Raw genomic sequence first — 24,907 nt, 5'->3', positions numbered from 1 at the left:
TCACAAGAAGAAGACACCATCTACATCCCTGTCATCATAGAGGAATGCCACCTGATCCACTTGGGCCTCAGTGAAGTATAGTTCTGTTCGAAGAGGTAACCTATATAGGTAACATACAAAAGCTCCATTAGTCTACTCTTAGATTCAAAAATTGGTGCCTATCGTTAACTCCATTAAAGAGATTAATAAAACACATTTGCATATTTCAAAGATCTGAATCATTCTCCACCAAAGGGATCTGTGCAATTTTGTTTAATTCAATCTTCTAGAATGTTTGACATAGGACAATTAAGAGAGCTGTGTAATAATTTTAACTTTCTTTCTCTCGCAGGCTCAGGAACACATAGCAGGTGATTTTCTTGTTTACTGTCTTTCTCTAGGGAATACTAGTGTCAGTTGTTCACCTACTAGCACAGTCCAAATTTATACCATTGAGCCCTTCAGCTGCAGAATTCAACTAACATTTTGGAGCCTCAAACACATTAATAAAATGACTGTAAAAAAGTAATATTTCTAATACACTTAAGTTTTAAGAAGGTTAAAGCAGGTTTTTTGGTGTTAAGAAGAGCACATATGAGCTGGGGTCGTAGCTCAGTGGTGCAGCGCTTGCCTTGCAGGTGTGAGGCACTGGGTTCAATCCTCAGCATCGCACAAAAATAAATAAATAAAATAAAGGTATGGTGTCCATCTACAACTAAAAATATTTTTTTCAAAAAAGAAGTGCACATTTCTTTCCAAAGGGAAGATGTACATAGAAGGTCAAATGGTAACAATTTACTTAGGGAACCTAAAATTAAAGCAAGGAGAGTTGATTGCATATTCTGAATAGCCACCAGCATCCAGTTGCCATGACCTTTAGCTTTCATTCCCACTGAAGAGCAGTAACTGGACGTGACTGCTCCTAAGACAGTGCTAGATATATTTTCCCTCACTGTTTGCCTCTCTGATCCTCAGCTTATTCTTACTTTGTCATTTTTTTTTCAATAAAACCATAAATATACATAATCTGAATAAAGAAAAGCACTAAAAGCTTCTGTCTCTTACCCTGTCTTTTGCTTTCGACTTGCAGGTTCCATCTTTACAGATGTCTTTGACATCTTTTGGATATTTGCGTAGTCACATCTATTAACATAGATGCCTATATAAATGATTTGCCTATTTCTCAATGTAATTGTTTTACACATTATTGACACCTCTTTACTTTTAATAAGGATTTTCTTTCACATTTTGTATTCCTCAGGAGTCCATCACAGCAAGCAGAATAATTCTAGCTATTTCAAGCAGAAAGGTATTTCATATAGGGAATTAAGAACTTAAAAAAAAAAATTGCTGGAAAGACCAATAAAGCAGGCTCTCAGCTGGGATTCCAGGCAGGACTGTTTGCACCGGATAAGAGTAGCAGGCAGTCTTGATAATGAGCCATAACTTATACATAATGCAATTCACTTTTTTAGGAGAATAATTCTGTGAGTTTTGACAAACCTAAATAGCTATATAACTACACACTCTTACTTTCAAATTAGAAAACATTTCTATCACCCTCAAAACTTGTCCAGTGCATTTCCCCATTTCCCCTCCCCAGTCCCTGGCAACTCCTGATCTGTTTCCTTACTTACAGTTTTGCTGTTTCTAGAAATTGGTATAAATGGAATCATGGTATATAGTTTTGTATCTGGTTTCTTTCACTTAGTGTAATGCTTTCGAAATTCTTTCATGTTGATGTATATATTAGTGATTCATTAGTCTTTTGTTACTGAGTAGTATTTCATTATATGACTGTTGTGTAATTTGTTTACCTATTCACCAGTTGATGGTTGTTTGAGATATTTTCAGTGTTTGGCAATTATGGACATTCACATGGAATTCTTTCTGTGGACCTATGTCTTCATTTCTTTTGGGTAAATATCTAAAAAAAGAGATCATTGAGTTTTATGGTAAATGTTTGTTTAACCTTATAAGAACTCTTAAACTGTCTTTCAGAGCCTTTGTGCCATTTTTGCATTCCCATCAATCATGTGAAGGTGTATCAGTTACTCCACATCTTCAGTGATTTTTCTGAAGTCTTGTGGGTAGAGCCTTTGCCTGATTTACCTGCTTCCCAAATAGTTATCCCTGAGATTTGCTATTGCATGGCCAGTCCCAGGTCAATTTGCTTGTGGCAGAGCAATGATATATGTGTGGACCTGCTCATTGGTTAGGTTGAGGACACAGTCAAGCCCCATGCTTAGTTTAGCTAAACACACTGGTGGATACAAAAAAGACCACCAGGAGGCCTTGAATGTACCCTCACTGAATTTGAAAGAGCATACAAAACAATGGGTTGTGGTTCTCTTTCAGGCTATTTGATCATTCCATGGAAGGATTTAAAAACTGGGAGTTCATGACCATTCATTGCTGGGGAGAACGAGCTGCTGGTGACTGGATCCTTGAAGTTTATGATACTCCCTCTCAACTGAGAAACTTCAAGACTCCAGGTAAGAACTCAGATTCTATAAATTAGTTTATTAGGCAGTATATTTATCATATATTGATATAATTATCAATACAATTATATTATATTATACAATATAATATAATATTATATTGTATAATTATATTATACAATATAATTATATAGTATAATATAATTATCTTATATTATATATATGTTTATATAAATAGTATATGGTGTATATATAAATATATTTCTATAGGTAGTATAATATGATTTATACAAATAGTATAATTATAATCTATATAAATACATATTTATATATAGTCTATAGTAATACTATACAATATATATTATATTTAAATAGTATATATATTGTATATACATAAATAGAATATATTTTGGCCAAAGAGTGTTCTATACTTGTCTTAATCTGTTTTGTGATACTACAACAAAATATCTGAGGCTGGATACTTTCCAAAAAAAAAGAGGTTTATTTAGCTCACCCTCCTGAAGTTTCAAGAACGTGGCATCAACTCCAGTGACAGCCTCATGGTGGCTGGCGCCCTGGTGGGAGAATGTGTGAAAGTGATGAACTGTGTGTGCCAAAGAGGCAAATTATATAAAGTGGCCTTGGTTTATAACAAAATTAATCACTCGAAAATTAATTCACTCCTGTGAGACCCAACCCACTAGACTAGTATTAGTCCATTCATGAGGGTGGTGCCCCCATGACCTAATTATCTTCCTCCGGGCCCCACCACCTCACCACCAACACCCTGGGTACCAGGCCTCCAGCTCATGAACCTGTGGAGGCTAACCCACATCCAAACTATAGCAATGCTCATACATCAGCATCGTCTTTCTTTCACATGATTCATTTCATGTGTGTTTTGAATTGTCTGTACATATTCCAGTTTTTAAGAATAGGTAAAAGATAATAATTTAGAATGAGAAATAAGCAGTAAATATTTAGATATAAGTATAGAACCAAACATGGCAGCTATTGATTTATGTTTCAGAATAGATGATCTACATCTCTAACCAGCTTCCCATACTTTCTTTGCCTGGAAAGCCTGTCCACCCCCTTTGGATTAAACTACATGGTCATAATTTCTGCACAAGAACAGATAGGTTTCCTTAGTTATTTCCTTTTATTTTATTTCTTTTGTTTTCTCTAAGTTTAATTTTCAGTTCAGACAAGACATTGAGCTTGGCCTACACCAGCTAATCTCATTATCACTAAAGAAAATAAATGATGATATTCTGCCCCTCATGAGCCTAAGAACCAAGGAAAAAGAAAACCTTGAGACACAAAATACCAAAATTAGAATGGTAACAAAAGTCTCTTCAAGTAGCTGTGCAGAGCCTATGAAGTTTGTTTGTAATACAAAGTAAGGAAAGTACAGGTGCAGCATTGGTGGGAGATTGTATTACCCTCGACAGAGCTCTGCAGAGCAGCTGGCTCAGAAATGAATGACCTGTTTGATAACTACCCAGCTTCCCGCCCATCCATGGGCACACCTTCAACCGTTGGGTAAAATCATCCTTTTCAATGCTCTGTCCAGTCCCTCTGCAGAACCATGCCTGGGGGAAAGTTTAGTAACTGACATCCAATACCTGCCCTCTGCAGATTACAGAATAAATTAACCCAAATATTCTACAATTGTAAGAGTGTGCACCATTCAGAATTCACTGGCTGCATGGGGCAAAGGAGGAGCTCAGCAGAACACAGGGAGAGAGCACAGGTTTCCCAGCATTCTGCCTGCTGATCCACGAAAGATGCTCATTCTGTGAGATCCATTTTTGACCATTACATTTTGTTATCTCATTTCCCCCAATTGTATGATGGGATTTCTGTGTGTCACCATAGTGGTCCCTTTATCAGGAAGGACAAAATCTGAATGGTGAATCAGAGTAAAAGTTTTATTAAAGGGCATCCATGACTACTTCATCACCAGCCTGCAGCCTGAGTATAAAGGGTGGCCAAAGTTTTATCCAGAAATCAAATGTTTGTCACCAAGACAGGGCTGGTAGAAATGACAGATTATAGACCACAGCTTCTGGACACATTGTTTCCATCATAATCTGCCTAGTTCCTAGGTCCTCCCTCTCTCCTTTCCTCCTCTTTATCATGCTACACGTATTAGTCCTGCCATGATCTTGGCACTTAGGAGGAAGGACAGCATGGTGACTGGGCTGGCTGCCCTGACCAAAGGCCATTTCCCAGTTCATCCATGGGCAGACGTCGCTGCAGGGCTCTATGTCAAGAGATCCCATAGAAGTAAATACTGTCCAAATGCATCAGTGCAGACACAAAGGGTGCATTATCTGTTGAGAATTTTAAACCATTTTAAAAACTAAAAGTGACTCCACTCTTTATTATCACCAGGCTCTAGAAATTCTGCATTCACAGCAAGACCAGACTGCTCCTAGGAGCATACTACCAATTATCCAGTCCTTGTATACAAGTCAGTAGCTATGAGTATACATCCCTCTGTCCTCAAGGAGTCTGGAGTCTACCCAGGACCTATCTGATTATCTGTGTTGAAAGCCTCTGCAGTAACTCAGATAATCTAGCCTTGGCTATTTCATAGCATTGGCTTCTCTTTATATAATCAGCATTCTGTATCCATGGTCCACACTCATGAATTCAACCACCCTTGGATTGAAAATATTTGAAAAAAAGTTTTATCTGTAGTAAACATGCACAAATTTTTTTTCTTGTCAATATTCCCTATACAATACAGTATAGCAACTATTTACATAGCATGCATATTATATTAGGTATAAGTAATCTGTAAATAGCTTGAAGTATACAGAATGATAAGTGTAGGTTGTGTGTAAATACTTTACCATTTTATATAAAGAACTTGAGCATCCATGGATTTTAGTATCTTCAGGGGAACCTAGAACCAATCACCTATGGATGCCAAAGACAACTGTACTATTTAAATGTTCATATTTAACCCCAGTCACTGCCTATCATTTTGGAGACAGGTTTTGTGTATCCTTTTTTTATCAAGCCAGAGAACATATGGGTTTATTGTATCCTTCCCTCAACCAATCTTTCATTTCAAGGTCAGTCACACCTTTGGTAAGGAACTTTTACTTTCCCATTTATGGGTATGTTTGTGTGGTGCATGTGTGTGCACTTACACATTTCTGTGGTAGTATCTATGTCACATGATCCTATGGTAGGTTTCTCCCTATCTGATTAATGACGGATATCTTTAGTAGGCTACTGAAATTCAGCTAGAGATGTGAACCCTTTCTAGTTCAATTAAATGGCAGAATCTTCCCTGAATGAAAAGGTTCCTGACTCCATACTGAGATTATATTTGTTTATTATTTCTCCCCATTTGTTTATTATATTGAGCGTTTGAGGGGTGGTTTTATGTTTTGTACATTAAACCTGTATGTGAAGTTTGCATTTATGTGTTAGAAAGTAGGATGGATTTTTCTCCTTCTCTATTTACACAGCTATTTCTTAACAGCATGTTTCAGTGTCTGTTACTGAAACTGAAAAATCTATAGAATTTAGAAAAAGTAGTAGAGGTAAAAAAAAAAAAAAATGACCAAAATATGGCAGTATTTGATGTGAATCATGACAGAGGGCCTAAGGAAATAAAATTACATAATAAGTGAAAATTAAAGAGATGAATTGCCCTGCAAGAATATCCCTCTCGGGCTTATGATGTCCTTCAGACATGGCACAAAGAGACATCATCAGTTTTGAAGCTACATTCTTCAAAGCACTGAGGAGGGTAAATTTGGGAATTCAAAATGAACCAGGTTTCAGGGTGACTGATGGATGGGATGACCTATAGTGTCCTTGTATGGTGTGCTCTGTTGGTAGACTTGAGACATTCCACAACAAAGGAAGTTTTTTCCTTCCTTGCTACCTCAAGGCAATCAGGTCATCAATTTGCAGTCATCATTCACTTCTTGCTGCTATTTAATGCATGCATTCTGAGCCTGAATAGCACCCTGATAGTGAGAAGCATGCCCATTAATGAGTCTAAAGGAAAACTGGCAATAGGCAAAACACATAATCCCACTGTACTGGCCCAATGCACACATCAGAAACAAATGACTATATCACAGAATACAGAAGATCCTTGGCTTACGATGGCTCAGCCTGATTTTTCAGCTTTATGATGGTGGGAAAGCAATGTACATTCAGGGAAAAAAATACTTAGAATTTTGATCTTTGATGCTTTCCTGGGCTCGCAATATGCAGCATGATAATTTCTCACAATGCTGAGCAGTGGCAGTAAGCCACAGTCCCACTAGCTGTGCAATCATGAGTGGAAATAACCAACGCTCCACTGTGCAATGCGCTGCCACCATTGTTTGGATGTTACATTTAGTGTTTTCACATGCCGTTGTGTCCCTGAAACACTCATCAGTGTGTGTACATGAGATATTCAACACTTTAATATTGACTTTGTGTTTAGATGATTTTGCCCAACTGTAGGCAAATATAAGTGTTCTGAGCACATTTAAGGTAGGTGATGCTAAACTGTGTTTGATGTTCTGAAGGTTAGATACATTATGCATGTTTGACTTAGAACAGTTTCAACTTATGATGGGTTGACTAGGACTTAACCCTTTCATCTTCATAAGTCAGGGAGCATCTCAATGTTTATATCTAAACATCAGGTTCCTAAACTCCTAGAAATGAATAAGAGACAGTATTGTAAAATCATCTAAGAACCCAGGATTTGGATTCAGATGTAGGTTTTAACATTAGTTTGTCCTCTACTTACCCTTTGGGAAGTTATCAACTTCTGTGCCCCAGTTTTTCCATCTGCATACTGGGAGCACTTACTTACTTACTTACTTACTTACTTCAGAGGTGCTGTGCACTTTGAATGGAATAGCATTTACAAAGCATTTAGGCCTGTGCTTATTAGCACATAGTGAGCACTTAGAAATGTTAGGTATTGATTTGATGGGTTATAGATGCTAATAGATGAAAATTCCTGACAATCGAAGGTCATCGCTGTGAGCTAGCCCTTGACCCACCTCTGACCAGGCCCAGATTCCATGTGGTAAGCCACAGTGAGAGGGGTCCTGCCTTCCTGTTGGCATGTTTCCATGTTTGTAATGGTTTTGTTTTAAATCACTTCTGCTTATACTTGATTGCTTTTGATGTGAATCTTATTAAGCTCAATGGCCTAGAGGCAGTTTCCCCCTTTTTTCTTAAACATTTTGCATTGAACACTGTAATTTTATGAAGCTAAGAAATAAATGGATAAATGAGGACCAAACTAAAATGTTTCTTATGAGCCATCCAAAGGAGGTGAGACATTTGCCTTAGGCCTCAAGGCATCCTTGACTATAATCCACTATCTTGCAGCACTGTCCAAAGGTAAGTTCTGCATTGATAGACATGGTCTGTGTACGTACTGCCCAGTATAGTGGCCACTAGGCATCTCTAGCTACTGAATATTTAAATGTGGTTATTGTCATTGGGATAGTATCCATAATGATGAATTCTTAATACTGAATGACTGATTCAGGAATTTAAGTAGAACAAAGAGTTGTTTCATTCATTTATTAACAAGTCAGATAATGCCCAAAATTTTTTAAAGCTCTGAAAAGACCCTTATCCATATAAAAATAAAGCCTTCTATAACTCTGGGATTCTCTTAAATAAGTCTAATTTGAAATTCAACCCTTAATCTAGCAATCTGAGTTATGTTTATTTCCCAGTTGACTATAAATGCTGATTAAATCAAGGCCTATCTGTAGCGGGTTCTCAGTAAATATGTGGTGTATAAATTATTAAGTAGTTAATTCTGTGAAGGGTGGGCAATGTGCATTTCTAGCCCAGTTTCTGATGCAATGACTCCTATCAACCTCCTTCCCACAAATCTACTGTTCTTTTTCTAGTGTGGGAAGGACTTCAGTGACACAGCTAAAAAGTGAATATGTGGTCATGCTGTGATTTCATTATTATTTCTCAAGGTAAATTGAAAGAATGGTCTTTGGTCCTCTATGGCACCTCCGTGCAGCCATACTCCCCAACAAACGAGTTTCCTAAGGTGGAACGTTTCCGCTACAGCCGAGTCGAAGACCCTACAGATGACTATGGTGCAGAAGATTATGCAGGTGAGCCGCTCCCAACAGCACACAGTCCAAGAAAGCTCATGCCTCATGGCACCTTGTGGAATAATTAAGATAACATAATACTGTATGATTTGATGCTAAATAATACAACATAATATAACATAATTACCCATATTCTGGTATTTTTCTTCTATTCCCCCAAATATTTGTCTGTATGTAGGTTTGTTCATATATTCAAACGTCCATATGTGTTGTCTACAAAACTATGAGTCCATACTGTGACTGCAATATTGTGTCCATAATCTGGGATACATAGTTTGTTTGATTTTTACACTATTTTAAACAAGGTTTAGATGAACATTGTTTATCAGTCTTTGTCTGTACTTCAGTTAATTCCTTTGAGTAGAGTTCTGTTTTGAGATTTATTGCATCAGAGGGAATAATCAGTTTTAGGACTTGGATTTTGTCACATTACTATCCAGACAAAATGTACCAGTCCATGCTGTGACTGGCTGTGTGAGTGTTTATTGCACTTATTCAAGCCAGGATTAAGTGAAAAGAAAGGAAAAAAAGTTTTGTTTTGTTTTTTTTTAAATAAGGGTTATTTTAAAATTTATATAGCTTTGATTGCTAGTAAATCTAAACACTTTTCCTCTGATTTCTCTGAATTAAGTTCAACATCTTATCCGTCCTTATATTTGAGGTGGCAGTAATTCTCTTATCTATTTATAAGAATTCTGTATTTTATTATATTTTGCTTGGTCTCATATTTGCTGAAAACATGCCCTCAGTTATCATTTGCTTCACAAATGTAATTTTTGTTTTGTTTTGTGGTATTTTAACAGAAAACACTAATGGAGAATTGAGTTTATAGTTTCAAATACAACACTCATGGCATTTTTTAGCATACGTTTTATCCTTTCATATTGGCTAAATATTCATGCAGTTTTTTTGTATTTCGCTTTTGGTGTTCTCTTATTTTTTGCATTTCAACATTAACTCATCTGGAAATAACTTTGGTTCATGACATACGGTGTGAATTGAAACTGTCGTTAATTACTTTCCAAATAGATTAACAACATTGGCTGAGTAATTATCCCTTCTTTTATTAGTTCATAATGCCTTTTTAATAACAATATAGTAAGTTCTTACATCAGGGTCTCTTCTGGTACCTCCTTTCTAATTCATCATTCTAATAATTCTCAAACCAATTCTACTTGAGCTGTCCCATGGACTTTCATTTCATTGTATTTTTGCTCTGTTTGGTTTTACTTTTGCAGTATTGGGGATTAAATCCTGAGCCTCACTCATGTTGGGCAAGCACTCTATCACTTAGCTACGTCCGTAGCCTTTTTTTATTTTTTATTTTGTTGTTGTTATTGTTTTGAGGAAGGATCTTGCTAAGTTACCTTGACTGGCCTCAACCTTGCAATCCTCCCACCTCAGCCTCCTGAGTAACAGAGATTACTGGTGTGTGCCACTGTGTCTGGTTCATGATTTTTGTTTGTTTGTTTTTCCTTTTAATCAGTCATTTATTGTATTTATTTATTGGCTCTGGGAATTAAACCCAGGGCCTCATACATACTAAGGACTTAACTCTACCACTGAGCTATACCCTTACCCTTAGATATATTTTAATATTTGTATAACATCTGTTTCCCATTTTCATACCAATTATTGCCCTACTGTTCTTCAGATAAATTTTTAAATGATCTGTTAAGTCTCACTTTAAAAGTCCCATTGGAATTTAATTTGACTCTATATGCAATTTAATAGGAACAGTTGTTTTTACAATAGTCTTTCCATATAAAACATAGACCATGTCCAAATTTACTGAAACCTTTTTGTTTTATGTAGTTTTCTTCCTGTTAGTACCTAAATATTTAGTTTTTGTTGCTCTAGTAATGAAAAACTTTCATGCTTTCTAACTAGTAAATGCAGATATGATGGAAATCTATAAGTTGCTGTATTTTATCTTATATCCTGCCATGTTGCTTCACATTCTCATTAATTTATGTTCTAAAGTTGATTTTCTGGAGGTGGTTCAAGTATTATAGCCATATCATGTTCAAATTATGTTTTTATATTTCTCACTATGATTCTGATTCCTGATCTGTTCCATTAGCTACCACTTCTAGGAGCATTCAGTCCTGAGCTATGATTATATATAACACCTAATGGACAATCTCTCCTAATGGAGAACTGTTTGCAAATAGAGTTGTAATACATCATTAAATAAGAAATATTTTGTTCCTGCAATTCTGGGATTTTGCTCCAGATACTAGGATAAATGTAATTATTCTCCTGAACAGAACATCTTAAATATGCATGTAGTTCCTTTTATTCTAAACAGGTAGTATCCCAGAGTCAGTAACATGCTTGGATAATTAAGAGCAACTGAGCTGATCAGAGCTAGAGTGTATTCGATTTTATCTTGCTTTGCTTTGCATTTAAAACATTATTATTTATGTTATAACTAGCAAACCATTTTGTCTTCTCTGATGGGAGAAAGTATATCCCAAAACATAAATTAGATGCAATGGTAACCTATTACTCTTTACCTGATCCAAATTTTAGTAATATTTATAATTCAAAATTTAGTAATGATAAGTTTCTGAACACACTTATACATCTTTGTGGTTTTTCTGATTGAATCTCTAACACATTGACATTGGCATTTGTGAGAAAACAAAGAAATTACTTCATTATTATCCCACATCCTACAATTCCAGACTGCATCTGGGACAGTTTAAAATGACAAAAAAAGCAATAGCAAAAGAAACTGCTATAGAGCCCTTTGGGCACTTATCAAGAATAAATTTTTTAGGGTTTTTTTTTATTATTATTCTGGAAATCATCTGGTGAAAATTTAGGGCCACCCATGACTCCTTTCCTTTGGAGCTATGATTCTTACCTTTGTTGAGAAGCCAGCCTGACTAGAGGCACATAAGGCATTATCATAACCAGATCTCTGTGCTGTTTCTTGAAATCCCAGGGACTGTGAGACCCACAGCTGACTGAACATCAACCTTCAACCCTTACATAGCACTAACAACACTCCTCAGTGTGCAGTGGGAGACGGCTTAACTGCCCCCAATTGTACTCCCTGTGGAATTTAATTTAGAGATCAAGTTAAAGCTTTGGGGAAAATAGAAATAAACAACACTGTCAAATGACTCTTGCATTCATTAGAAATGTATTTCAAGTCTGCAGTATTTTTAGTTGACTTATTTCCATTTCCATTCGGATCAAGAGATCATTTCAAGTACACGATTTTCTACTTCTAAACAATAACTCTGGCCTAGGTATTAGGACACTTCTTGATCTGAAATCTCCTAGTTATGTGATACTGGTCAAAACACTGTAACTCTTGGAAAATCAGTTTTCTCATCAGTAAAAGGAGAGAATTTAACTACCAGATTTTTTTTCTAAGTCATTCTACTCCAGGTGTAACATTTTATGTTTCTGCATGCAGTAATTGTAGAACATAATTCCATAATGACCAAAGGAGGCCAAGGTTCAACAACAGTTTGTCTCCTTTAGATTAAAGCAAGGTTCAAAACATTTCTGGTACTCTTGATCTACTATTTGCACATCTTATGCAATTATTCATTGCCAGTTAAGAATCACATGAATTTTTATTGGGAAAGAACTTAAAACTTATGAGACCAAATATCACAAAATATGGAGATCAAGGAAAAAGAAGTAAAAATTTCTATAAGCAGCCCATGCCATCAGAAAGCTTTGCATCAGTCACATTTTTCCCTTACTATACATTCTCTCTAGTTCTGTATGAAAGAATATTTAGTGAGAGAAATTAAGAACTTTCATTCCTGGGATTCTTTAAGCTAGCTCACATTTTTTTAATTTGTGTGTTATTTTCATGTGTGGGTCTGCCCATTGGCCTTTGAATAGGATGCAATTTTAAATCTATTATCTGTGCCTGAAGTACCTGCTTTGTGATCCAGGACTAGATGCTGATAAGCATGTGCCACATGCCATAATGATGTTTCTTCCTCGCCACAGTATTTTACATATATTCAGTGACTTTGGTGACCTTGGATGAGACAAGCAATCTGGTCTAGACCTTGAATAATAACCTTTTTTTTTTTTTTTTTGTCAACATCTTCTCATTTTTCTGTAAATCCTACATCTTATTGTTATGCATATTTAATTGCTATTGATTTTTTTCCAGCTGCTACAGTGGCCTTGTTCATGTGGATTCTGGAATACTTTTCATCTCCATAAGACCAGGCCAATGCCTAGAGTTTCTATTCTTGATACTTAGACACTTGAAGTTTTTCCAGTAAAAGTCAAGCTCGTCTCTGGGTTTACAACCATATTGATCATAACTCTTCCATCTTTAAGAAACTATCACTGGATAAGAAAAAAGAAAGTCCTAATCTATATCAAAGTCAAGAGAAAAATATTTTTTTTCTCTAAGTTTTGTTCTAATTTCTTTTGGGAAGGGCCCTGTGATCCTGAATGCAGTGAGGTTGGCTGTGATGGGCCAGGACCAGATCACTGCAATGACTGTTTGCACTACTACTACAAGCTGAAAAATAACACCAGGTAAGGGAGAGACCACTTTAGATCCCCAAAGCGCACCCCAGATGTGCTAATTAACAAGTGAAAATTGTATATGCATGCATGATGTTTTGAAATATGCATGCATCATGGAATAACTAAATCAAATGATTTAACATGTGTAGTCAATCGCATTCCTATCACTTTTTTGTGATGAAAACACTTAATATCTGCTCTTAGTTATTTGCAAGTATAAAATATGTTATTAATGCTAGGTATCATAATGTACAATAAATCTCTTGAACTTAATATTTCTAACCAAAGTTCGTGCTATTTCCATCCCACTAATGATATTTGATGCCCTGGCTGTATTTGCCCTTATGAACATGTCAATGCATTAGCCAAACTGCTACTTTCCCCCATTTCCCAACATCCAAGACAATCACATGGCAAAGGGGCTGGTCCCTGCTTGTTCTCACTCTTCCACTCTAGGCACTGAGGTGGACCTATACCTCTGATTCCTGGCTTCTGCCCAAGACTGTACAAATATGGGGCAGGGGAGGGGGACAGTGACTACCCTAGTGGAGCCCATCCTCTCCACCCCACCTCACATAGCCCCCTACCTTCTCCTTCAGGCAGAAACTCGCTCCAGGGAGCTGCCTTGTGGTACCTCCATACCCTACACACCCAGACAGACTCAGACATGCTCAAATTCCTCCTTTTAAGTCCATGTTGGAATTTAAATTCTTCAAGAAAAAGGCCCTTGGCTGTCTCTGTTATCTCTTAAACTTAGCAAAATGTCTGATATTTCATTGGTGCTCAGTAAATATGCATTGAATGGATAAGTAAATTGAGCCCTGTCTTTCAATTATGAACAAAGGAGTTATTTAAAAAAAATCCTCATAAGCAACATAAATTTAAATACGTTTGTTTATTTAGACAATAGAACATGACCACAAGCACCACCCCCGTGAACACACATTGGATCCATATGAGAAACAACACGGAAATAGAAGGAACCCTTATTAGAGTGACCTTTGAGCACAAAATCATGGTTCCCACATATCTTCCCTCAGAGCCACCACTACAAGTTTGCTCTTGAGACCAAGTATGTACCCATCATTCCTTGTGAGGAGCCAGACCTTCACTAGGAGAAGGTTGGGACCAAGGGTTGCCTTGTTGGGGGACTTGGTGCTGTGTAATTTCGTTATTCCTCAGTCGCCAGGCAGGAGGAAGCTTTAACTAACAGCATTGGGATTTGGTGTTGACGTTCTGACTTTGAGGCTGAGGGTGACCATTTGTTTAGCCACTCCACGAGAATGCTGAGGGCTGAGGGACTGGTGATTCAGCCATCTTTCTCATTCTACAACGCAGGATCTGTGTCTCCAGCTGCCCCCCTGGCCACTACTATGCTGACAAGAAGCGATGCCGAAAGTGTGCGCCCAACTGTGAGTCCTGCTTCGGGAGCCATGGCGATCAGTGCCTGTCCTGTAAATATGGGTACTTCCTGAATGAAGAGACCAACAGCTGCGTTATTCACTGCCCTGATGGGTCATATCAGGACACCAGTGAGTGGATTTCAAATATTTGGGTTTTAGAGAAGACATGGGATTTTTCACTTGATCGATCTTGGGAGGGATGTTCCTTCTTTATGATATCTGGTTTGCTTAATGTCAAACAGAATTCAACCAATTTATTTTAAGAGACAGCTTAGAAGCTTTGTGTGACAGTGCCTGTAACTAAGAATCCTGTATCAGAGAATCCTCGAGTCCACTCTTACATTCAGCAATTTTCTAGGAATATTCGTAAGACTCAACTCTTACAGTTATGGTTCCTGGAACAAAGGGATACAAAGTAAAATCAGCAGCAGGAAATGATGAAGTCCAGATGAAAAGAGATGCAAGCTGTTAGCCCACATCATGTACAGTAACAAAACTAGGAAGTTATACTCCATGTACATATAATATGTCAAAATACACCCTACTCTCATGTATATTTAAAAAGAACAAATAAAAAAGATGTTAAACTCATTCATTAATTTTATTGTTATTTTAAAATAGTTTTGAGGGGCTATCATTGACATCCAATAAACTCCATGGATTTACAGTGGGAAAAAAAAAAAAGAGAGAGATGCAAGCTTCCAAGAGTGGCCACCAGGAGAGCCACACAGGACACGTTTAATTCCCCCAGCAGCAGTTCGTGGCAGCACATTTGAAATGTTATCTACCAGGAAACCTCAGTAGAGACTTGGCACCCAGGGTTATTACTGGTAGCTCGTGCCTGACATGCACCGAACTTCTAGACTCCTAGAAGGAAGAAGGTGTTCACCATAAACCATTTATTAATATAAGGTTTGGACAATACAAGCCATTCTCACCAGAAGGATGGCAGCCCTCTGCAAAATCCTAATTCCAAGGTGCCAGCCATGGACCACCCTGATAAGCAGTCTTTGAAGAATAGTAGCTAGACCTGCTCTTTTCTGCACACTTGTCATTGAGGCACCTGTATGCTATCAAAGTATACTTTTTTAAAAGTTTAAAAAATGTGACTTTTGGGGCTGGGGCTGGGGCTTAGTGGTAGAGCGCTTGCCTCATACATGCAAGGCACTGGGTTCAATCCTCAGCACCACATCAAAATAAATAAATAAAGATATTGTGTCCACCTACAACTAAAAAATATTTTTTTTAAAAAAAGCATGACTTTCTTATAAATGTAGAATGAGCATGTGTCAAAGACACTTAACTCATTAATGAGGGAACATGCAAAATGACAAGTGGGTTCAAAGATGATCAGGTTGCTAGTCCACCAGGAAAGGCAAAATGAAATTCTTTTGTTGTTCAATTTTGTTTACAGAAAAATATTGAATAATTTCCTACATGGCAAGACAACTCAAATTTGGGGGAGTGTTTTTTCTAGTGGACAAAGAATATTTACAACTTCACCAGACAAAAATTAGTGCATGAACATGTAACTTTAGAGTTTGGGCCCTCTTCAACTGTAATTAGCAAACAGACAAAGCTATATTGCCCTGGAGAATTCATCTTTGGGCAGACCTGTTAGTGCTCCAGAATGTCCCCTAACATAGGCTACAGGTATCTCTTGTCTGTTTCTGAGTTCTGCATACTTTGTTTTAATAAGGATATAATGCCACAGTATTTAATGACACCGATCCATCATGTTTCTGCCCAACCTAAAAAATTAAAAAAAAAAAAAAAACAAGTTCAAAGAAACAAGAGTTGTTTTCAAAAGGGTCGACAAGAAGTCTGAAGTAGGTGCTCTTCTTAAGAAGTGAAATTTTTTTGATTCAAAGACAGGCACTTCTCTACATAGCATGTGGGGTTCCCCATTCAGAGCAATGGGTAGGGATTCCCTTGTAGTTCTTTTGTGCCCCCAAATTTGGATCATGACAGGGAAAGGAAATTTGGGGAGAAAGGAAGGGGCACAAGGGATCCACAGAAATATGAAGTATTTCTTAGGGAGAATAAAATAAAAATTCTATCAAGAAGCATGAGCCTTGGAAAAGAAAGTTGGTTCTAGAACATTATATAGCAAGAACAACAAAAAACAAAAAACCCCACACATAAAATAACTGTGACTGGGGGTGGAAATAGAACCTGAGGCATGCACTCTATCACTGAGCTACATCCTACATCACCAGTCCCCCTATAGTCTTTTTTTTAAGAGAGCCTGGGAGATGGATCAGCAAGGAAAACTGTTCAAATAATTACTTCAGCTACCACATTGTATTGATTTCAGTAGTCTGTGAATCTCTCTCCAATGTAACTGCCTTTTGTTATAGTTTTATCCTTTAAGGAGTCTATTTACATACAACATGGCGACCATGTATGAGCATGACTAATAAATACTGCCAACACATTTATAGTGCTTTATAGTTTATATCACCCTCTTGAAAAACTACATTAACTTCTCAGGACAACTGGTAGGTAGGGATCACTGTAATCTCCATTTACCAAGTGAGAGAACAGAGACCCTAAACTTGCCCGCTGCAAGTGCTAAAAGCAGAATGCAAATCTGGAACCTCTGCCTTCAGATTCTAGATGATATCCAGTATTCTCAACGGCACAGGGAGGTAAACCATATGATAACTGCCATCACCAAGGGCTTTGGGTTTCATGTTGACAGGCTAAGCCTTGATCCAATAGGACCTTGCGAGATCTGTAAAGCAGTTTTCTCTACCAAACTCTGCAGAACATCAGCATTTAAAGAGCAGATAAGAAAAGCCTATGAACAAAGCTTTCTTCAGTTCTATATACACGTGTAAATATAACACACTTGCATTTCAAAGAGGATACCAAGTTTCCAGCAAAACTTTATTCAAAGGTTACAGGACTTCCTTAACTTACCAAACCACTCTACTGTTTTTTTCACAGTAGAACGACTGCACATTTTTTTTCCAGTGTGAACCTAGGTTTGGTATTGAACAGGAAAGCCATTATTCACAGTGTATGTGTTCAAATCAAATATATTTTTATTCTGTGGAATGTAGATATCTGAAAAATAATAATATTCATGTCAATTCTACAGCAGCAGTAGAGTGCAAGCCACTATTTTAAGCAATGCAAAAAATAAGCAACCCTTGTCTCACAATCTTAAATATAGGTTCCTTTTGCTAGTACAGTTCAACAGAGTAGTCCCAAGAGCTGTGGGCATGGAGGTCTACCCATAGCTTTTCAATCCTTGCATAGCAGTGTGAAACCAACTTAATGAGTGGGATTTTCAGTTCTGGAAGTTAGGAAACCCTGCTTGGGAAAGAGAACAGGAAGAGAAATAAAAAAAAAAAAAACCTATAAACTTTTCAACTTTGAACTTGGTGGGCTGCAGTTCTCTTGTCTACAGGGTAGCAGATGAGTGTGAGGTATTTCCCTGTTCATGCCTGTATTCAGTTTGCAGAGAAGTAGTAACAAATGGTGATCCTGGCTTTCCTACAGTTCTTCTCAAGGCCACGAGCACTGTAGCATATATTATAATCATTAGAACATCTCCACATGGTTTTATGCACTCTAATTTAACAATGAATTTATAACTTTTTTCTTTTTTGTTTTTTAATAGAGAAAAGTCTTTGCCGGAAATGCAGTGAAAATTGCAAGACATGTACTGAGTCCCATAATTGTACAGAATGCAGGGATGGGTTAAGGTAAGAGAGTGGAGATCTTCATCAATAACACAGCCCTGGGAGTTTCTCAATGTAAACAAAATGTAAAATATAAGAATAAATAAGTAGGGCTGGGCTGGGGCTGTAACTCAGTGGCAGAGCACTTACCTAGCATGTGTGAGGCACCAGGTTCAATCCTTAGCAGCACATAAAATAAACAAATAAAATAAAGGCATTCTGTCCATCTACAACTATAAAAAAATTAAAGAGAATAAATAAGTAAATACATAGCCCTTTTTATCACATACCCTTGGTTCAACTCCCATTGAAGCACTCGATTGCTATTTGCATTATCTCTATCATTATATGTGAAAAATTGGGTGCCATCTTGGCTAAGGTAGGGTTATAAACTAAATAAATTCTCTGTAAAAAAGATGACTCAGATACAGGTCAATAAAAATGACCATTTGAGAGGCATTCTTCATACTTTTTGACCTGCATTGTGCCAGTCAAGGATTACTGTGCAGGTAATGCCAATGAATTATATTTAATCCCCCTGATTAATTCCTTGGATGGTGGAAAGTTATTCCCTTATCTTTATTATTTCTCTGCACATACCCAGTCATTCTCTTATCTTGGTACTTCAGGCTTGACTCCATTATGTGATGGTATGCACATTGATTTAACACAGGAGATGTTTTTCTTTAATGGATGACTTGCTCATTGCTAAAGCCAGGTAGTTGGTAGACTCCCTATGTGAAGAGTTTGCAGCTCTAATGAACTCAGCATCCTCACCTCAGGAGACGGCTGGACTAGGCCACACTGAGAGTTGGACTCTGGATTTACATAGAGTTAGAATGTCTCCCACACTGGATTCCTTTTAAGTATTGAGAGTGTTTTTTGTTTGGAGGTGAAATAGGCAGAGTGCATGCAATTTCCAGTCAGGTAATTCTTCACGTTAGTCAGTATTGGAGCATTGTTTTCATTTAGATTTATCGATTATCTGTGGCATTATTACTTTTCCCCCATAACTGTATGCATTGTTAGTTTGCTTAGCACCTTGCATCTTGACACTTTAATTTTGATAAATGTCAGACCCTTCAGCCTCATAATTCTTCTTGGAAAGCAACATAATGGCATAACAGGAAGGAATAGGGGAGACATGAACCTAAATCGCCTTCTGCTGTTTATTACTTTTGTGACCTTGGGCAAGTCACCTAACCACTCTGAGCTTCCATTTTCTCACATATAAAAAGGTGCTAATAACCCTTACTTTGCTGGATTATGGTGATAAAAAAAATAAACTGTGGTAACCTTTATGAAGTACTTATTTCAGCACCTGGTATATAATTGGTCCATGAGAAATAAAAAAGATTACTTACATTTTTTTCTTAGAGAAATTCTCTTAGGAAAATTTTATAGAGGAGGTTAAATCAGTGCACACCAATAGAAATATGAGAGCCATATATGTAATTTTAAATATGCCAGTAGCCATATTAAAAGAAGTAAAAAGATACTGGGGAAATTGTTTTCAATAAAACCTTTTATTTAACATAATATATCCAAAATATTATCATTTCAGCATGCAACCAAGATGAAAAACTATTAATGAGATATTTCGCATTCTTTTTTGTTGTCGTATTAAGTCATTAAAATCTGGCATGTATGCTCTTAAAGTACATCTCGATTCTGACAATTTTTGATACGAAATATCTGTATTTAGATGTTTTCAAATCTAGTTGAAAGAGTAGATTTTACAAAGCCAAGATATTCCAGATTTACTCAAAATTTTGCCAATAATTAAATCAAGTACAAGTTTTTCAAATTTGGACTTAAATAATTAAAATGTAGAACTCAATTCAGGAGTTCAGCCATGTCAGGAATTCTGTAGCCCCGTGGACAGCACAGATTTGAATTGGCTAGTTTATCAAAGAAGGAAGGGAAGCATTCACAGTACTGGGCTCAGTAGCCTGTGGTGGCTTCAGGGTTCTGTGGCTGCTCTCCATTGAACGACCCCTACATTCATTCCTTCACACACAGTGCAACTTTGTCTCCAGCTGAATAGATGCCAACCTCAGAAACACAGCCCTTTATCAGGCAGCTTTTTAAAAATTTTAATAAGTTTTTTGGTTTTCCCTATTTCATCCCATTAAAGGATCCATTTGATGCAGTGTCTTCTTTTATAACATTGTAGAAAGGGAAAGGGATTTCCTGTTATTGGCCTCTTAAATGACAGCTCTCTGGTCAGCAAGACAGTCTGTGAATGAAGTGCACTTTCAGTGAGCTGCCCTTCGCCTAGTTGAGGCTCCTTGTATTTTCCCAGAGGCTTCTGGGGTTGACCATTTGGCCTCCAGGGACTTGTAAATTTTTACATAGTGGCTAAGAACAAACAGGGGAACATATCTAGACATAAACTCCAGGAAAAAAATGAATTGAAATGCTAACAGGGACTGCTTGGAACTCTTTTGTTTCATCTTCTTTATTTTTGTACTTTTTCAATTTTTGAAATGAGCATAAGGAAAATAAATTCTAGTTTTTAAAATTAGTAAGATCCATATACAAAGCAGACATGTAAGATGTCAATTGGAGCAATACAAGAAGTGTAAGAATACAGAAACCATTTGATCATATTTCTATATTTCTTAAATATACATCTAAGATCATTAATTTCCTCTAATTATGCTAGTTTTTCAGTGAGTGATATTTTATATTAAATATGTTAAATTCTACATTTTTTAATATTTTTATTTTTTAATTTATTTTTATTGTAAACAAAGGGGATACATCTTGTTTCTCTGTTTGCACATGGAGTAAAGGCATACCATTTGTGTAATTATACATTTACATAGGGTAATGTTGTTTGATTCATTCTGTTATTTTTTCCCTTCCCCCCACCCCTCTTTTCTCTCTATACAGTCCCTCCTTCCTCCATTCTTGCCCCCTCCCACTCCCATTATGTGTCATCATCCGATTATCAGCAAGATCATTCTTCCTTTGGTTTTTTTGAGATTGGCTTATCTCACTTAGCATGATATTCTCCAGTTTCATCCATTTGCCTGCAAATGCCATAATTTTATTATTCTTTATGGCTGAGTAATATTCCATTGTATAAAGATACCACAGTTTCTTTATCCATTCATCAATTGAAGGGCATCTAGGTTAGTTCCACAATCTGGCTATTGTGAATTGAGCAGCTATGAACATTGATATAGCTGCTTCTCTGTAATATGCTGATTTTAAGTCCTTTGGGTATAGGCCAAGGAGTGGGATAGCTGGGTCAAATGGTGGTTCCATTCCAAGTCTCCGAAGGAATCACCAAACTGCTTTCCAAAGTAGTTGCACTAATTTACAACCCCACCAACAATGTATGAGTGTTCCTTTTTCCCCACATCCTCTCCAACACCTATTATTGCTTGTATTCTTGATAATCACCATTCTAATTGGGGTTAGATGGAATCTTAGGGTAGTTTTGATTTGCATTTCTCTTATTACTAGAGAAGTTGAACATTTTTTCAAATATCTGTTGATTGCTTGTACATCTTCTTCTGTGAACTGTCCATTTCCTTAGCCCATTTGTTGATTGGATTATTTGTAGAGTTTTTTGAGTTCTTTATATATTCTGGAGATTAGTGCTCTATCTGAAGTATGGGTGGTAAAGATTTTCTCCCACTCTGTTGGCTCTCTCTTCACATTATTGATAGTTTCCTTTGCTGAGAGAAAGCTTTTTAGTTTGAATCTATCCTAGTTATTGATTCTTGCTTTTATTTCTTGTGCTATGGGAGTCCTGTTAAGGAAGTATGATCCTGGGCCGACATGTTGAAGATTTGGACCTACTTTTTCTTCTATAAGATGAAGGGTTTCTGGTCTGATTCCAAGGTCCTTGATCCATTTTGAGTTGAGTTTTGTGCAGGGTGAGAGATAGGGGTTTAGTTTCATTCTGCTGCAAATGGATTTTCAGTTTTCCCAGCACCATTTGTTGAACAGGCTATCTTTTCTCCATTGCATATTTTTGGCACCTTTATCTCGTATGAGAAAATTGTATTTATGTGGGTTTGTGTCCATGTCCTCTATTCTGTACCATTGATCTACCTGTCTATTTTGGTACCAATACCATGCCGTTTTTGTTACTATTGCTTTGTAGTAGAGTTGAAGATCTGGTATTGCAATTCCCCCTGCTTCACTCTTCCTGCAAAGGATTGCTTTAGCTATTCTGGGTTTCTTATTCTTCCAGATGAATTTCATGATTGCTTGCTCTATTTCTGTAAGGTACATCATTGAGATTTTAATTGGAATTACATTGAATCTGTATAGCACTTTTGGTAGTATGGCCATTTTGACAATATTAATTCTGCCTATCCAAGAACATGGGAGATCTTTCCATCTTCTAAGGTTTTCTTTAATTTCTTTCTTTAGTGTTCTGTAGTTCTCATTGTAGAGGTCTTTCACCTTTTTTGTTAAATTAATTCCCAAGTATTTTATTTTTTTCGAGGCTATTGTGAATGGGGTAGTTTTCCTAACTTCTCTTTCTGAAGATTCATCACTTATGTATAAAAATGCATTGGATTTATGAGCATTGATCTTGTAACCTGCTACTTTACTGAATTCACTTATGAGTTCTAAGAGTTTTCTGGTGGAATTTCCCGGTTCCTCTAAATATACATATTTGTTTTTAATTTTAAAAATCATACTGTAGGCTGAGAAGTATCATAGCTGATGGAAATTAAGAGGGAGGAAAAAATTTACTTTCCTCATTTACATCCTGGCTATTCATTAAATACTGTCTTCTAGTACTAAATAAACAGAAATTTAAATAGATTTTTTTGATTCATTATACACAAATGGGGTACATCTTTCATTTCTCTGGTGGTACATGAAATAGAGTCACACCATTTGTGTAATCATACATGTACATAGGGTAATGATGTTTGTCTCATTGTATTATCTTTCCTTTCCCCCACCTCCTCCCCACCCCTCATTTTCCTCTTACACAATCCATTCCTTTTTCCATTCTTGCCTTCCCTGCCCCCCACCATTATGTATATCATCATCCACTCACCAGAGAAATCATTCAGCTTTTGGCTTATTTCACTTAGCATGATATTTTCCAACTCCATCCATTTACCAGCAAATGCCATAATTTTGTTCTTCTTTACGGCTGAATTATATTCCATTGCGTATATAAACCACAGTTTCTTTATTCATTCATCTATTCAAGGGCATCTCGGTCGGTTCCACAATCTAGCTATTGTGAATTGAGCCGCTCTAACCACTAATTACCCCAAGAATACAAATAACCTAATCAATAAATGGGCTAAGGAAATGAGCAGACACTTCACAGAAGAAGGTCTGCAAGCAATCAACAGATACATGAAAAAATGTTCAACATCTCTAGTAATAAGAGAAATGCAAATCAAAACCACTATAAGATTTCATCTCACCCCAATTACAATGGCAATTATCAAGAATACAAGCAACAATAGGTATTGGCAAGGATGTGGGGGAAAAGGTACACTCATACATTGCTGGTGAGATTGCATATTGGTGTACAACTCTGGAAAGCAGTTTGGTGATTCCTTCAGAGACTTGGAATGGAACCACCATTTGACCCAGCAATCCCACTCCTTGGCCTATACCCAAAGGATTTAAAATTAGCATACTACAGAGATACAGCCACATCTATGTTCATAGCAGCTCAATTCTTAAAAATTTAAATAACAGAACCAATATAAAATGTTTGAGAAAGCAGAGTCACAGGTAACTAATTTTGCTAAGTTCCTCATTATTTTTTTAAATGAATAAATCAAAAGTATTTTAGAATTCATTTGTATATATGTGTGTAGTGCCAGGATGGAACTCAGGGCCTCAAGCATGCTGAGCACATGCTCTGCCAGTGAGCTACAGCCCTAGCTCAAGAATTTTGTTCTTTGATGGAATCAATAGGAGGTTAAAATCAGAAACACTTAAAAACATAAAAGGCTACTCTCAGGAGTCTACATTGGGGTTGGGCAGGGATCCTTGTTACACTTTTATTCAGTTGTAATTCATTTTACCATGTGTTCCTACTGCATTTAGAATTATGGAACAATTTTTAAATTTGCTGTGGAGTAGGTCTGGGTATTAGGGAACTGCTGGGCATACTGTTAGGCAATGTGATTGTTTTGTCCGTCAGGCACCTTTTGAGACCTCTGGAATGTAAGATGTTGAGCAAAGTAGGAGTGGGTCTGCCAGTCTAACCAATTCAGAAGAATGTCCCCAAAGCTCAGCAGCATGTATATATGCTATAGACATCAGTCAAGGTACCAAGAGGGGAAAAGGAGGACCTAGGGCCATTTCCCCTGCTTTGAAGCTTTCCCACAATCTGCTGGTCTCTGGTGGGCTGTATTTGCTACCTGTGGAATCTGGGGAGTCATTACTGCTTTGCCTTAATACACAACAGTCTGCTTAGAACTCTGCTTATCTTTCTCCCAGCCTGCAGGGATCTCGGTGTTCTGTCACCTGCGAGGATGGACAGTACTTCAACGGCCAGGACTGCCAGCCCTGCCACCGCTTCTGTGCCACCTGTGCTGGTACCTTCTCCCCGCTCTTCCACTTATTCTCGTGTTTCTCATTTTCCTTTTGTGTGTGTGGTTGTAGTTAGCACTCACACAACCCGCCCCACGTGTTTAACATAGATGTGGAGGGGTGCATTTCTCATTTAATAATCATGCGTGTCTTCTCAGGGAAAGTCAAATCATCAGCATCCTATCCTGAGAAACTTA

At 37.1% G+C, this 24,907-nt stretch overlaps 1 protein-coding gene across 5 annotated transcripts in view; it reads left to right on the top strand.

The window, feature by feature from the left end:
- Positions 1-24,907, top strand: part of PCSK5 (proprotein convertase subtilisin/kexin type 5) — a 437,767-nt gene that overhangs the window by 261,908 nt on the left and 150,952 nt on the right. For all 5 annotated transcript variants that reach the window (XM_079112090.1, XM_079112091.1, XM_079112089.1 and 2 more), the window contains exons 13-18: positions 2,338-2,474; positions 8,408-8,551; positions 12,979-13,081; positions 14,411-14,604; positions 18,107-18,191; positions 24,618-24,715. In XM_079112090.1, the coding sequence (XP_078968216.1) occupies positions 2,338-2,474; positions 8,408-8,551; positions 12,979-13,081; positions 14,411-14,604; positions 18,107-18,191; positions 24,618-24,715 (761 nt within the window). The remainder of the gene's footprint in view (positions 1-2,337; positions 2,475-8,407; positions 8,552-12,978; positions 13,082-14,410; positions 14,605-18,106; positions 18,192-24,617; positions 24,716-24,907) is intronic.

The sequence above is a fragment of the Sciurus vulgaris genome (genome assembly GCF_902686455.1).
Source record: "Sciurus vulgaris genome assembly, chromosome: 15".
Lineage (NCBI taxonomy): Eukaryota > Metazoa > Chordata > Mammalia > Rodentia > Sciuridae > Sciurus > Sciurus vulgaris.
The sequence above is the reverse complement of the archived record's forward strand: the minus strand, read 5'-3'. Positions and strand labels throughout refer to the sequence as shown.